The sequence below is a fragment of the Ostrea edulis genome, chromosome 8 (assembly GCF_947568905.1).
Source record: "Ostrea edulis chromosome 8, xbOstEdul1.1, whole genome shotgun sequence".
In the NCBI taxonomy this organism is placed as follows: domain Eukaryota; kingdom Metazoa; phylum Mollusca; class Bivalvia; order Ostreida; family Ostreidae; genus Ostrea; species Ostrea edulis.
Genome location: NC_079171.1, coordinates 60943351 through 60958989, shown reverse-complemented (window position 1 = coordinate 60958989; position 15639 = coordinate 60943351). Strand labels below are relative to the sequence as shown.

Here is a 15639-nt window from a genome sequence, read left to right as displayed (position 1 = left end):
TAAATGTTTTCCTGATTTATAAATCTGCAATACTCTGACTAGTAAACCATACGGTATAAGGATTCATCTTCTTTATATGTACAATAGCATTTATGTATTTGCATTTTGCTTGAAGTAAGTGTGAATGATATAGGATTTATACCCTTTGCTTATTCCATTTCGTCAATAGATCTAGGTAATAGATGAAATATTTCTCCGCGTTTTTGCATAGGTTTAACATATTTATTGCAAATGTACGCACATTCACGTAAAGAAGACATTCTATATTTATCCAAAGCTTTTAGAATGATTTACTACTGTACGATATGTTTATCGTAATTTTGAGCACTGCATGGTGTTTCAAAACGTGATTTCATTTCTTCTTGATGTCATATAAATTAGTATCGGGGATGTACGTGTTACCTGTTGAAGCTACCCGCACAGGTAAATCGAAGACACTGAAGTGAAGCGTAGCAAAACTCGTCCCCTTATATACCATGCGAACCCTGATACATATAACAATAACATATCCTACTAATATGGCGGATTACCAGAGAAATATGGAGGACATATATAATTATACTATATTTATTAATTCATGTCAGCTTTAAGTATTGACTTTTTGGGTGGAATTATGTAACATTAAATGATAAGCTAATGAGGTTCGGAAATATAGGATTGATTTGTAATCATTTCTTATTTTCGCTATTTGTGAAAATTATTTCGGGTTATGGTATATAAAGAGAACTTTTGACATAAAACTAATTATTGATAATTATCTATAATGTCATATGAAACAGTACATTGTATGCTGGTCATTTTCTCGTGATATTTATGTGGTCATTGGTTGACATAAGTTTGAGTACATCTTGCAATACACTGTTTTGAAGGTGTCGCAGGATGGACGCCAGACATTAAACTAGAAAGACGAGTTTTAAGGTTTATACTATTTTAATACACTCAAGTTATACACAAATCTTCATCTTTTACTGTACTTCAAAAAGGAGTCAAATGAAGAAGGGATCTGTAACGATAACATTTGTAAAAACAATTTAGATACAGATATTCTGTTACAATACACATACAACACTGACGTTGCTTCACTTTAATTTACACAGACTACATTTTGCTGTAGGCACATTTTACACATTGTATTTTACTGCATACTTCGCTATACTATACTTACTAGCATTTAACTGAATATACATGTACATATTACACACTGCATCAAAATTGGTACCGTATACGTTATACACTGCATTTTACTGCATATACACTTTACTTTACTAAATAGCATTTACTGCGTACTCTGGGCGTTTCCCTATACTCTGCCATGAAAAGTACACCGTACAATTATGTTTAGGTAAATACATATACATTTGGAATAAAATAACATATGAATGTATTGCACACTGTTGTATACTCACAAGCACTATCACAGTAAATTCTAGTATAAATTGTAATGAAATGTGTATGTTGGCCATTTAGGAATAAATGTGGAATAAAAATATTGAAGTAATGAGTAAACTTACCTCAGAAGTAGTGGACTCTGGTCACAAGGTATTAAAACTTGATGACTGTAACTAGATGAAATATATGAATATGATCAATGCGGATAAACACGTCAACACCCGGCAATTGCTACACCCAAACTAACTGCACGGAAATTAAATGCACAAACATACCTCGTGAACGATTTGAATACTATGGAAACACATTGAGATATTTAATTATTGAAAAGGATAAAGATCCTAAGAGCTATGGAGCTATAATTGGAAAATATATACATTAATTGTGACAGAAGGGAAGTGCTTAGCTGTAGTCATCACGTTTGCACCTTACTTAGGGGAGCACTGGATACTCATCAACGTGGAATAAAGAACCTATAGCACAATTTATGATGTTACACAAGGATTGCTAGATGTGTTTTCATATTCATATTTATATGTTTTGTTAGATGAAGTATGCAATGCACCGGAATAGCTGTTTGTCGAAATATAACGGTACCCGATGACGTATTTCGAAATCGGTTGAATTTAATGAATATGTGACGTCCCATGACTCATTTCCGTACATTCAGTTTTCTTGACACTGATGAACATGTTGAAATCGCTATCACAGTACATAAAAATACTTGGAGGGCCGGGGGTGCCTAACTCGATAGGATGCTAAGATCTTTTTTTGGATCAGCTCTTTGGACGAATAAGGCATGTCCTAATTCGCTCCACTTTTAATATTGATTGGCAAGCCTAAAGACCAAAAAACAAAACATGTAGTCTGCGCTGTAAATACGTTTGTAGATTAGTATAATTGTAGTGCTAGATGTATTTATATGTAGTTTTTGTTATTATTGTCTGTTGATATTGGCCACATTATGTAATTCTTTTCGTTTGTCCCGAAGAAGGGACCGAAAATTTGACAATCGGGTTGCTTGTGTCGTTGGTCATGTTAGTGCTTTATATATATATATATATATATATATATATATATATATATATATATATATATATATACTTTGCTACTCTGGTTACACGATTAGCTATTGACACTATACTATAAGTACTTTATTACAATTTGGTGTTATTGTTACACAAATCATTACACATTGAATTAGTTACGGTTTTGCTGAATCAGGCATCTAATCATGTCAATTCTGTGATTTAACACAGTGTTTGTAGTTGTAATAAACACAATGTATTTGAATATAACTCAAGTTTTATATATGTAAATACCAACGTGTTTAAATTGGAAATTGGAACTGTGTCGAGATTGGTGATTAATAGTGTGTTTAGATGTGTAGTGAACACTTTGTTGAAATGTAACTAACGTTGTGTTTCTAGATATTGGATTTTCTTCATTTTAGCAGTGTCACGCTCAGCCACAAAGAGGTTGTCTCTGTTGTCCACACATAAACTCCATGGGCGTTCTAAATGACAGTGAATGTAACGGAGAAACTGTCCATCCTGATCTAGGATGTGGATACGGTGATTGTCGGGGTCTGTTGTCATGATGTGACTCTGGCTGTCTGTAGTGATGCCGACTGGTCTAAATGATTCCATGGTATTAAAGGGATGACCAGTGTATCTAAATCGGAGTTTTCCTGACTGATTGACCACCACTACTGCACTAGCTTCACAGTCAGCCATGTATTCAGCAACACATATATCCAGGTTCCTATTCTCACTGATGTATTTAGTGAAATGATAACCAGATGAATATAGAGGACAACCCTGATCATCAAACTGAATGGTTTGTTTTTCTGTGGAGCCAGAGTAACGCACAACTTTGCATTGTGTTTCATCATCACTGATCATGGTAACCAGGAGATCATCGGAAGAGGTACTGCAGACATTGCGAGGTATCCACCCCTGAAGTTTGATCACGGTATGTATCTGATTGTTTTTCAATAAATTTATACTTTTATCACCTGGGTCAGTATAAACAAGATCTCCGTCCCGCGTTACTGCTATGTCCCATGGTGCATTCCCTGACTTGGTTTGCATTGATGTCAGTAGATTACCCTTGAGGTTGATGAGTTTTACGATTTCGTTACCCCAACATGTCCAGATTTCTTCTTCATTTAGACATCTAACACTGTATAAGTCTGTATACCCAGTGTCTATGGTGGCAGTGAGACGTGGTTCATCAAGAAGTGATTTAACTGGAGGAGACGATACAGCTTCTGCTGACTTCATTGTTGGGGTAATGTTCTCAGCATGTTCTGTCTTAATGGATAATGATGACAGGGAACCAAATATGTCATTGAGCTGATCTTTTTTTAATTTCCGAGGAGTAAAACTTGGTAATGTGATTTGGACTTTAGGCGGTAATGTTCGAAATTCGGAAATTCTAGATTCGTACAGCAAGGTTAAGAAGACGTCATTTGATTTTAGTTTTGATTTCAAGTCGGAAATGACTTGTTTGAGTTCAGTAATTTTCTGTGTGATTTCATCGGCATGTTTATTCAGAATAGATAGGTGTTCGTCTTTCATCCTTTGAATGTCTGATTTTCGTTGGTTGACAATTGCGGTGATCTCTCGGTGCCAGACCTCTCCTTGTTGATCGGCAGCTGTGATCAGTTTTCCGTAATTAGTTTCTAACTCGACCCTCTCAGTTTGAACATCGGATGTCATTACCTCATATCGAGAATAAATTGTGGTTTCTAGTTCTTCTAGATCTTTTTGTAAACTTTCTGTTTTCACGCTAAGTATTTCAAGAATATCTGATAACTCGTGACCCTTGTGCTCACCCGAAGACACACAGGTAATGCAGACGGGAATGTCACAATTCTCACAGTAATGTTGATAGTGTTGATCGGCGTGTTTTGAACATTTTGAGTAATTAAGAGTAGATTTCCTGTGTAAATAGTGGACGACATTGTGTCTTCTAGAGAAATCGGAGAGATGTTTTCCTACACAGTTCATACATAGGTTTACATCACAACGTTCACAATGACTCTGTAAAGGAATAGCTTCACATAGGTCACACGGTATGACATCCTGGGCACTGTGCTGGGGGTGAAGCATTTCTGATGTCGATGTCAACACTATAAAGAAAAGAAATAAACTTCATTTGCTAGTGACAAAGAAATGCGTCAGCCATAAGTGTTATATTCAATACAGCTCTTGATTGAAACAATTCACAAGCTACGTCACAGAATGATACTATACGAAGCAAGGATAAGTAATCTTAATTTCGTTAATAATGACATGAATAATTCCAGTATATACACAGTTCACACATCCGACATTCTAAATAAACTTAAAATGGTCAGTGAAACAAACCATTATATGCTAATACTTATATTGCAAATAGCATTCCCTCTATGAACCAACCAATTTCAACACGTGGCACAATCTGTTTACACTGACTATGAATGGATTATGAAATGCGCATCTGGTGCATCAAAGTTGGTACCATATAAGTTTTACATTGTGACCCCTGGGTCGAGGCCTCTGCTGGTGGACTGTTAGTCCCCGAGGGTCCCTATAGCCCAGTAGCTAAATACTTCGTTACTAGCTTGAACATACGGATGCATATTTAGTTGCTGTTATAACATATAGAAATCAATGTATGCACCTAGGGGTGCATGAGCCGAGTTGCATTGGATACATTGTATAGTCAGGAATGATGTGGCATATTTATAATTGTGAAGAACTAATTTCAGTTTTAAACTTTTCGAGTTACTGTCCAGAAACCACATTTTTCTGAAGTTTTCAATCTATTTTCGGTCACTGTGACCTTGATCTTTGACCTCCAAAATCAATAGGGGCCTTGCTTTTCTGATATCCAGCAATATATCCAAGTTTCATTCCATTCAAATTAAAGATTTTCGAGTTATTCTCCGAAAACCAATTTTTTTATTAAAAATCTATTTTCGGTTACTGTGATATTGACCTTTGACCTATTTTCTCCACCATTAATAGGGGTCTTCCTTACCTGGTACATAACAATATCTCAAATATCTCAAAGTATCATTTGATTCGAATTTAAACTTTCTGAGTTATCATCCGGAAACAAAATTTTTCTGAAATTTTCATCCTATATTTGGTCACTGTGAGCTTGACCTTTGACCTATTTTCTCCACAATCAATAGGGGTCTTCCTTACCTGGTACCCAACAATATATCAAAGTTTCATTTGATTCAGATTTAAACTTTCTGAGTTATCACCCGGAAACCAAATATTTCTGAAATTTCCATTTCATATTTGGTCACTTTGACCTTGACCTTTTTCTCCAAAATCAATAGAGGTCTTTCTTCCTTGGTACCAAACAATATATCAGAGTTTCATTTAATTTGGATTTAAACTTTCTGAGTTATCATCCGGAAACCAATTTTTTCTGAAATTTTCATTCTAATTTCGGTCACTGTGACCTTGACCTCCATTTTTCTCCAAATCACCAGGGGTCTTCCTTACCTGGTACCCAACAATATATCAAAGTTACATTATGACCCCTGGGTCGAGGCCTCTGCTGGTGGGCTGTTAGTCCCCGAGGGTCTCTACAGCCCAGTAGCTAAGTACTTCGTTACTAGCTTGAAAATACGGATGTATATTTAATTGCTGTTATAAAATTTAGAAATTCATTTCAAAATTAAGGATTATCTCCCTCATGCATAGCTCTTATCCTTGGACGAATTTGGCTCCACTTTTTTGGCACGTTGGTTTTGGCTATATTTAGCTCTAAAACTTCATAGTTATTTCGGATTTCAAACATTTCGGTTGAGCATCACTGAAGAGACATTATTTGTCGAAATGTGCATCAGGTGCATCAAAATTGGTACCGTATAAGTTTTACATTGATTAGATTGTAAACTTTTCGAGTTATCATTCGGAAACCAATTCTTGACGCCAAACCGCCCGTCCGCCCATAATTAAGAGCTGGGCAAACATGGACCCCTTCATATACCAGAGATGGTGTCGCGTGCCTCGGTGGAGTAAGCATCCCCTGTCGACCGGTCACACCCGCGGTGAACCCTATATATTGCCCAGGTAACTGAAGTTATATATAGTCAAAATCAGTGTGCAAAGAACGGCCTAGCAATCGGTATGAAACACGTCACACAGCATTTGATCAATGACAGGTTGTAATGGCAAACCAAATCGTTATAACGATCATAACATTTGAAAAATGTTGACTTTAAACGAGGTTGTTGAAACCCAAGTACCATTAACTTGTTTGATAGTAAACTGCTTTGATTCAAAAACTGAACACGCTCTTGTATATCTAATCAGTTGAGATGTATTTGAGATATATTTATTTATTATTTCGGAATTCAAACATTTCGGTTGAGCATCACTGAAGGACATTATTTTTGGAAATGCGCATCTGGTGCATCAAAATTGGTACAGTATAAATTTTACATTATGACCCTTGGGTCGAGGCCTCTGCTCTACCCGAGGGTCTCTACAGCCAAGTAGCTAAGTACTTCGTTACTAGCTTGAAAATACGGATGTATATTTAATTGCTGTGTTATAAAATTTAGAAATTCATTTCAAAATTAAGGATTATCTCCCTTGCGCATAGCTCCTATCCTTAGACGAATTTGACTCCACTTTTTTTGGCACACTGTGTTTCCCTATGATAGCTCTAAAACTTTATTGTTATTTCGGATTTCATACATTTCGGTTGAGCATCACTGAAGAGATATTATTTGTCGAAATGCGCATCTGGTGCATCAAAATTGGTAGCATATAAGTTTTACATATATAAACATCATATACATTTGATAATGGAATATTGCTACATTAATATTGGAAGTTGACGTTGGAGAAGCTGCAATGATTCCGTTTCGCATAAAGTTGAGTTGTTAGTTTGCCGTTAATATCTACTTTCATTAATATATCTAAATATGAAGCAGAAGTGGACGAATCTGTACTGTCTTTTATTCCAAGTCCATTGGGATATATCCATTCGATATAAGTATAAAAAATATTATGTTTAATAAATAATTCGTCGTCGATAGTTCTAAATATCGAATTGAAGGCCAAAGCAACCTATTATTTTCTTCTCACGTAGAATCTTTTTAATACATTTTACTCCATAGGAATATGAAAACAGGTCAACTAACGAAGTAGCACAATTTGTACAAATAGTTGGAAGACCTAATCACCAAACACCACGAATATACTTCTAAATAGGAACTTCCGCATATATTCTATTATTTAAATTTCAGAATAATTGTGCATGGAATCAGAGTGACGTTTAACAAAGCACTTTTTGGGGATGACTGATCACTAGATAGGATTTTTTTTCCATTTATAGTATAGTTACAATAACTCATATTCATACGACCAATTGACTGGGATATTAGGTGTGTCTAAAACTGAAGCATGGTTTTGAAAAAAAATCGTATTTTGAAAGGGGAGTTGGAGTATAAGTACGATTACCAAAAGTGGAAATAATACCAAGTTTGTTTAGAATACGATAGCAATGCTGAGCCTTACAAACAAAGATAATTTTGCTACAATCTTTGTCAGATGGAACCAAAACATATTCCTCATGTAACCTATCTAATCTATTGTATCACTTCTCGTTTGATAAACACAGAAGGATATATGATACGTACCTTTGTCTTAATATATCTAATGCAGGGTTTTGATATTCCTCTTATACCTTTGATCCATTCTGACAATGTATCAAATTCTTCTTTTTCATATTTAGCCCATCTCCTGGCATTATTCTCAACAGAATTCATAATAGAAATGACGTTCTGTTGAAATTGAAATTGAAATACGGAGGTTCTCTGTATTTAGAACCTTTTAAATAATTCATTTGAGGTCCTCATTTTCAACTATACCGAATCTCTCTTATGCAAGGTGAAGATAACGAACAGTGATCAATCTCATAACTCCAACAAGCAATACAAAATAGATAGTTGGGCAAACACGGACCCCTGGACACACCAGAGGTGGGGTCAGGTGCCTAGGAGGAGTAAGCATCCCCTGTTGACCGGTTACATCCGCCGTGAGCCCCATATCCTGATCAGGTAAACGGAGTTATCCGCAGTCAAAATCAGTGTGCCAAGAACGGCTTAACAATCGGTATGAAACACGTCAGACAGCATTTGACCCAATGCGAAGTTGTATTGACGAACTAGATCGTTATAACGACCATATAATCTGCGAAATGCTGACTTCAATCGAAACTGTTGAAATTCCTGTACCATCAACTTGTTTGTCAGTAGCTTACCTCGATTTAAAAACTGACTATACCCAGAACAAGCTCTTGCATATCGAATCAGTTGATATATATAAACACCATATGCAGGTGATAATGGAATATTGCTACAGAAATGTGGGAAGTTGACGATGGAGAAGCTGAAATCATCCCGTTTGTCATACAGTTGAGTTGTCAGTTTGCCGTTAATGTCTACTTTCAATAAAATATCTAAGTATGAAGCAGAAGTGGACGACTGTGTGGTGTCCTTTATTTTGAGCTCACAGGGATATATCAAATCGACATACGAATAAAAGCTATCATTATTAATAGACAAAACGTCATCGATATATCTAAAAGTCGAATTGAAGGTCACAGCGAGATATTTTTTTCTTCTCACGTAGAAGTTTTTGAATAACTTACGCTTCATATGAATATAAAAAAGGTCAACTAACAAAGGAGTACAATTCGTGCCCATGGGAATTCCAACAGACTGTTTGAAGACCTGATCACCAAACACCACGAAGATATTGTCAATGAGGAACTCTAGCATATTTTTTATTTCAACTTCAGAGTACTTGTGCGTGAAATCAGAGTGGTGTTTAACAACGTAAGTTTTTGAATGACTGATCACTAGATATGAATATTTCCGTTTTCCGTTTTTGTTGAAGAAGCAACTGTCTATGATGTCAAAAAGTCTAGTTTTTAATTTATCGTGATGAATGGTCGTGTATAGTGTTGAAAAGTAATAGGTTTTAATGCTATTGATTTGGGAAACATTCGGTGATTTCAAGTTTACTAAAAGTTCTTTAGAATTTTTTTCGAATCCACATTTGATTAACACCACTTCTGGCATATGTAGTCGCACAGTAAGTTTGAAGTTTCTCCTTCACAGCTGTTAACATTTTCGTGAGGAGGAAAGATAGGGGCTTGGTAGAGCACTTACTGGATCTAGCAATGTGTCTTTGTTTGTAAGGGTTTTTATGTAGTTTAGGAATCCAGTATAGGTACGGTAACTCATATTCACTCGACCCATTGACTGGAATATTAAATGTGTCTAAAACTGAAGCATGGTTTTGAAGAATTTCGTCTTTTGAAAGGGCAGTTGGAGTATAAGTATGATTACCAAAAGTGGAATTAATGCCAAGTTCGTTTAAAATACAGTTGTAATAACGAGCCTTACCAACAAAGACAATGTTGTTACTAGCTTTGTCAGCTGGAACCAATACATATTCCTCATGTAACCTATCTAATTCTTTTATCACTTCTAGTTTACTAAACACAGAAGGATAGATGGTATGTACTTTTGTTTTCATGTGTCTAATGCGGGATTGCAATATCCCTCTTATGCTTTTAACCCATTCTGACAATGTATAAAGTTCTTCGTTTTTCCTATTTAGCCCATCGTCTGGCATAATCTTCGACATAACTCATAATAGAGATGAAGTTCTGTTGCCATTTAAAAGACCGAGGTTCTCTGCATTTAGGACCTTTAAGAATAAGTGATTTGAGGTCCTCATTTTCAACTATATCAGCATCACCAGTAATGACATGTCCAGCTGGACTGTAGTTGAAAGAAGATGAAGAACAAGAACATGTTGGTGGATTACGAATAAGATGGTCTATATCTAAACACTTCAATGTTTGTTTATAATTAAAAAAGTTTGGATGCAATAGTAGAAGTATCGCTGTAGGAAATACAGGGTGTAAACTTGAACTTGAAATAAGTTGGAATACACGACTGAACCATTTTATGACGAAGAATGTTGCTTATGTTGACGGTATATATTCCTTTGTTTGTAAATTTGAGCTTAAGAAACTGACTGCATGATTTGACCCCCTCCCCTAGGATGAAATGAATAAACTTGAATCCACAAATTGTTAAAAAACTACAATGTATTTTTCAATATCCCAGTGGTTTTTGAGACATCATCCAAGGATAAGTTTTGCCACGTTTCGTTGTACGTACCCAACTTGTTCTTGAGAAGATTTGAAAATAAAGTCACAGAAACTTAATTCTTCTCAACTACCTTCATTACAATAGGGTTTAATCATCTTTATCTAAGCATATCTTCCGCAGGTTTGCCTGAAATTAGCAATGTGGAAATAAAAAATATTTTAAAGGATTACGAAAGAACCGATAGATGGATGTCAGCCAAGATCTGATCAGAAAAGTCCATTTGAGGTTTCGGCTCATATGATGTAATGATAACAAGAAAACTGGGGAAACCTTCGAAGGAAGGACATAATATTTGGAATACTAATTAGTGAAAAATTGATAAAATACATGTAAGAACTTCGCACGACGTGGTATCCACGCACAATGCAGGCAAACAGTAAATGTAATTGTTCCCAATGAAGTCCATAAGAAAGCAAAATGTAAAACATTGAATCAATTGAGCATATATTGTGGTATGCAGACTGTCGACGAGTTTTTTCCACGAAGTCCCAAAGTAACTAATCTTTGGATCTCAACATCAATATATTCCTGCCTTTTTTTTTTATAACAAATCTGCATGCTAAGTATAAAATCAATTCATCAAAATGTGGCTACAAGATCTGTGTTACACACACAGACAATTACCCACGCACGAACAATCCCGTTACTATATTCCCTCGAGATTGCAATGAATGTTGTGGGAATGATTTACGTAACCACTAAAATCTGAAGTAGTAACTACGAACTGAATTCTGTGATAGTTATTATTCATTGACAACTACTTACTGATCTCTGCTGTAAGTTCATTATTATTTAGATAAATCATCAAATCTTCAGCATGTAGATCAAAGTTGGCAAGGTATGGAGGGTACAGCAACAGAGATAGGATACGTTTCCCAATCTCTCCTCTCTCCAGATCATTTAGGTAGAGGTCACAGCCTCTCTCTGAGGAAAAGGTCAGCTTCAGCAGTAAGCTGCCTTCTGAACTCTCTAATTCAGCACTATACGTTTTCTTTAACTTCAAAATAAAGTGGAAGTGTCTTATTAAAATTTGCATCCGGTTTGTTTTCAAATAAGCATATCTTTTTATTTTTTGTTCTAATTCTTCAAAAAATGGAAAGGACGTTAAAGTTTGTATATTCTCCTTGTTCTCGCGAATGAATTCATCAACTACTTCATATATTTGTTCTATATCTGAATCTGGTGTCATTTCATTGATGCAATCCTTAATTTCGTTCAGAATGGAAATGCTTGTGTCAGTTAATATTTGGGCAAACTTCCTCTTTCGTGGATTCCTGGTTTCAATCCTCACATTTTCTTCCACACAGCGAGCTACAATAAAACACAAATACTACAAGCAACTACAACAAAAATCACTTTCTCTAATAAAAAAAAAATGAATATTTGGTCCAGTGCTTGTGCGTGGACAGAATTGCATGAGATGTACGAATAAGATTTCAATACAACTCTAAGAAAGGGTGCATTTACTTATTGTAAGGACAGCTGAATATTTGGGATCAATAGGCTGATTGATATACGGCACAGTTGCATCAATTACCATCAGAGTGCTTACGAGTAAACAACAGCAAATGTGTGTATATGGAATTAGAAATATCTCCAATCCAATCATTGTTCTCTATATAACTAAATTGTTACGTAAACTCATCAATTTATTTTCGTTCTACATAGTTTTAGCTCTTGCAGGTTTATTGTTATTTCGAATTTCCGAACTTTCGGCTTGAGCATCACTGAAGATACATTATTTGTCGAATGGTGCATTAAAATTGGTACCATATAACTTTTACATATGTCTCTGAATAATTCAAGACTGATCATAATATGTGTACAAAATTCCAGTCCACCCGTAAGCCCAAGACGTACTCAATTGAGAGCAAATAGACACATTCTATATTGCATTCTACTTATAGCAGTCTGTTTCGACAACATAATTTTACTTTCAAAAATTAAATCTGGTTTGAAATTATACTTATTCTTGTTTCATTCATTACGTGGCGTTTAGTGATTGGTCAATTCTTTTCTGTTAGCATTTTGGAGCAGTGGGTGTAAAATTTAGCATTGGTCACACAAGTTTGTTTGACTTACTATGCCAATCTTAAAAATAGCAGTGTTTTTCGATGGAGTTATTCAAGGTCGGCAAAATAAAGGTATACAGATGGAAGACATGATTATGGTCAATTAATTGGAAGTAAAATAAACAATAAACACAATGACAGTATTAGTCTTAAGATGGATTAATGGCTGGGTTGTTGCATAACTGACAGCGTTATCGACAATAATATAGTACACCGTGTGGTCAATTTCATTTTTTCGGAGTTCCCTACACTGGTATGATTATTTGAATTCATTTTAGCGTGGCATTCCAGTTATTATTACCCTGCAACGGAGCTGTTAAAGAAATAGAAGAATACATATATCATGCTTTAAATTTGCTTCTGGTTATTTGTAGAGTTATAGTCAGTTTATACATGATATATTTCATTGTTCTTTGATTAGAACTATTTATTATTGCAATTTCCATTCATAGTTTTGCTAAAAAGTGCAAACATTAAATACTGAAGTGCAGCAAAAATGTAGCTGTATCAATTATTGGAGAAGCGTTTTGACCACTTTCCTGGAAGATATGACAGGATAAGTATGTATTAGTTTTTGATAATATTCCAATCATGCATGCCTTTTATGTCTGTTATTTACCTTTATCTTGGACGAACTGTTGTAGTAGTTCTCTCGTACTTTTCTCAGCAATGCACATACTTTGAATTTTCTGGAGGTATGTGTTTTCCATATCTCTGTCAATAGCACGTACCTCAGCTCTTTGCAGGCTTTCGACATACTTCTTGCCAAGCAAGGTCTGCATTCTTTTGCAAATGTCTGAAATATTGGACCAGTGTTCCTGGAACTCTGTCTCTGACAATGATGGTTCAGAAGCATGTCCATATATTTTGTTCCTTATGAGGCGAATTCTTTCAATGTCATCACCAAGAGTTGTCTCCCCATTTCCAGGCATTTGTGATGTCCCCCATCCTTGTGTTGGAGATGCGACTTTTAGACATTTGAGATTGCGTAATAGTGTGTACAGAAGAGTAATATCGAAGTTTTTGTACCCATTAGTCTGAGCATTTTGAATTATTATTGTTTGTTCAGCCCCAAGTTTTTCGAAAAGTTGCTTCTGTTGTGAAACTTGATTAAATATTTGAGTTGGTAGGATTTCATTTTCGAGTATATCTTGCAACAGCGGTGTCAGTTCTTCGAGGATAACCAAACTCAGTCTTACGAATCTAGTTCTGTCGTGTGGATGAACTGTTTTACTTAAGGCCATTCTGACAATATGACACAGCTATATACAACTTTATATAATCTCAAGATTCCGGATTTTTGACGAAACAATAATTGATATAAGCTCGGCAGTGATGGAGAACGTAATTTACGTCTTTCTTCTGAACATCCTGTGTTACTGAAAGACATTCTGAAATTGTAAAAGCATTCAATTTCATTTATTTAATACATAGTGATTTTGAAGTTTAAAATGCAACTAGGTTGATAATTTATGCACAATCACAGTTTAATCAAGATGAACAGGTGAAAATATAAAACAGTGATCGATCCCGGAACTCCTACAGAGAATACAAAATCAAGAGTAGAGCAAACACGGACCCCTAGACATATCATTTACCCACAGGAAATGAAAGCAGCAGCTGTCGACCGGTCACACGAACTGTGTGCAGTGCATCTTGAACAAATAAATGGAGTACTCGGTATTTGAAACCATTGTGCAAATAACGATCTCAACTGGTACATGTACAAAACATGTCAGCGCGATATAAGAAAGCATTTTTGTAATATAATCTACTATTTAAATACAATATAACAGGTTTTGTCGATGTGAATCCAATTCCGAGTCACAGAAAGTTACTCTGAAAGAAGTAGGTACAGTTTTTGTTAAATTCTGCCCGGCTTTTATGGAGGAAAATTATTTTGCGTTGTAGATACTTTCCTGTCAAATTTCTAAAAGAGTAACTCATAATAATTCTCAAAATAATATGGAAATCAACTAATATATGCGCATGCGTAATACATAATCAGATAAAGTAAGGGCTTTGAGCCTATTTGTATTGTTTTCATGATTTTTGTATAGATAAACCAGCTGAATTGAACACCTCTTCTCACGTCGCCTGGAAAAAAATTATATGGTTTAAAAATTTACTAAATAACTTAGAATCCTTCCTAGTTTCATTCCGGGCAACGGTGGAAGAGGGGTTAAAATATCAGTTGAACGAATCTAACAAATTCGTCATCGTGACGCAATTTGCGTTGATCATGGCAGTTATAGAGGGAACGAGAATCATTTGGGTAATAAATATATTTTCAAATAATATATCATTATTCATTTAAACAGTTTGACATTTATTAAAATCATCATGATAATAAAAATCCGGATGAATTGAAGCCTACATGTATCTAACAGACCGGGTGCTATTTATGTTGTTATGGCTATAGCGTAAACAGAACGGTGTATAAATAGCACCAACCAACGATTCGTGAGAATTCATGTTACATAGGATATGGGGCTCAAGGCGGGTGTGACCGGTAAACAGGGGATGCTTACTCCTCCTAGGCACCTGATCCCACCTCTGGTGTGTCCAGGGGTCCGTGTTTGCCCAACTATCTATTTTGTATTCCTTGTAGGAGTTATGAGATTGATCACTGTTCGTTATCTTCACCTTGCATACAAAGTAAACTACATTTAAATAGTTTATATAACGATGGATGATTCTGTTAATAAACAATATATTCCTTGAAGATTCAAGTATTATTTTGTACCATTCACATTAATTTGATTAAACGGTATGTAACAGCAGACGACAATATTCACCTAAGTACGTACGTACATCAGTGACGTATTTAGTGCGAGTGTAAAATTCTATATTTTTAAAACAGAACAATTTATTTGTCAGAAAGTATACGATGGTTATTCACAAATATAAAATTGTACGCACACTATCTATAAATACATACAACGCGTAGTATGTCATACAAAATCCGTG

At 35.3% G+C, this 15639-nt stretch overlaps 1 protein-coding gene and 1 long non-coding RNA gene across 2 annotated transcripts in view; both read right to left on the bottom strand.

The window, feature by feature from the left end:
- Positions 1-911: 911 nt before the first annotated feature.
- LOC130049352 (uncharacterized) lies at positions 912-1701 on the bottom strand. Its single transcript, XR_008797865.1, has 2 exons — positions 1512-1701; positions 912-1003 (listed from the first exon to the last, which is right to left on the bottom strand). It is a non-coding gene; the product is annotated as an uncharacterized LOC130049352 (long non-coding RNA).
- Positions 1702-2604: 903 nt separating this feature from the next.
- LOC130049348 (uncharacterized) overlaps positions 2605-15639 on the bottom strand; it is an 81396-nt gene continuing 68361 nt past the window's right edge. The window contains exons 2-4 of the mRNA XM_056146783.1: positions 8044-8053; positions 4827-4836; positions 2605-3777 (exon numbers count right to left, since the gene is read on the bottom strand). Coding sequence (XP_056002758.1) covers positions 2802-3777; positions 4827-4836; positions 8044-8053 — 996 coding nt within the window. The 3' untranslated portion in view covers positions 2605-2801. The remainder of the gene's footprint in view (positions 3778-4826; positions 4837-8043; positions 8054-15639) is intronic.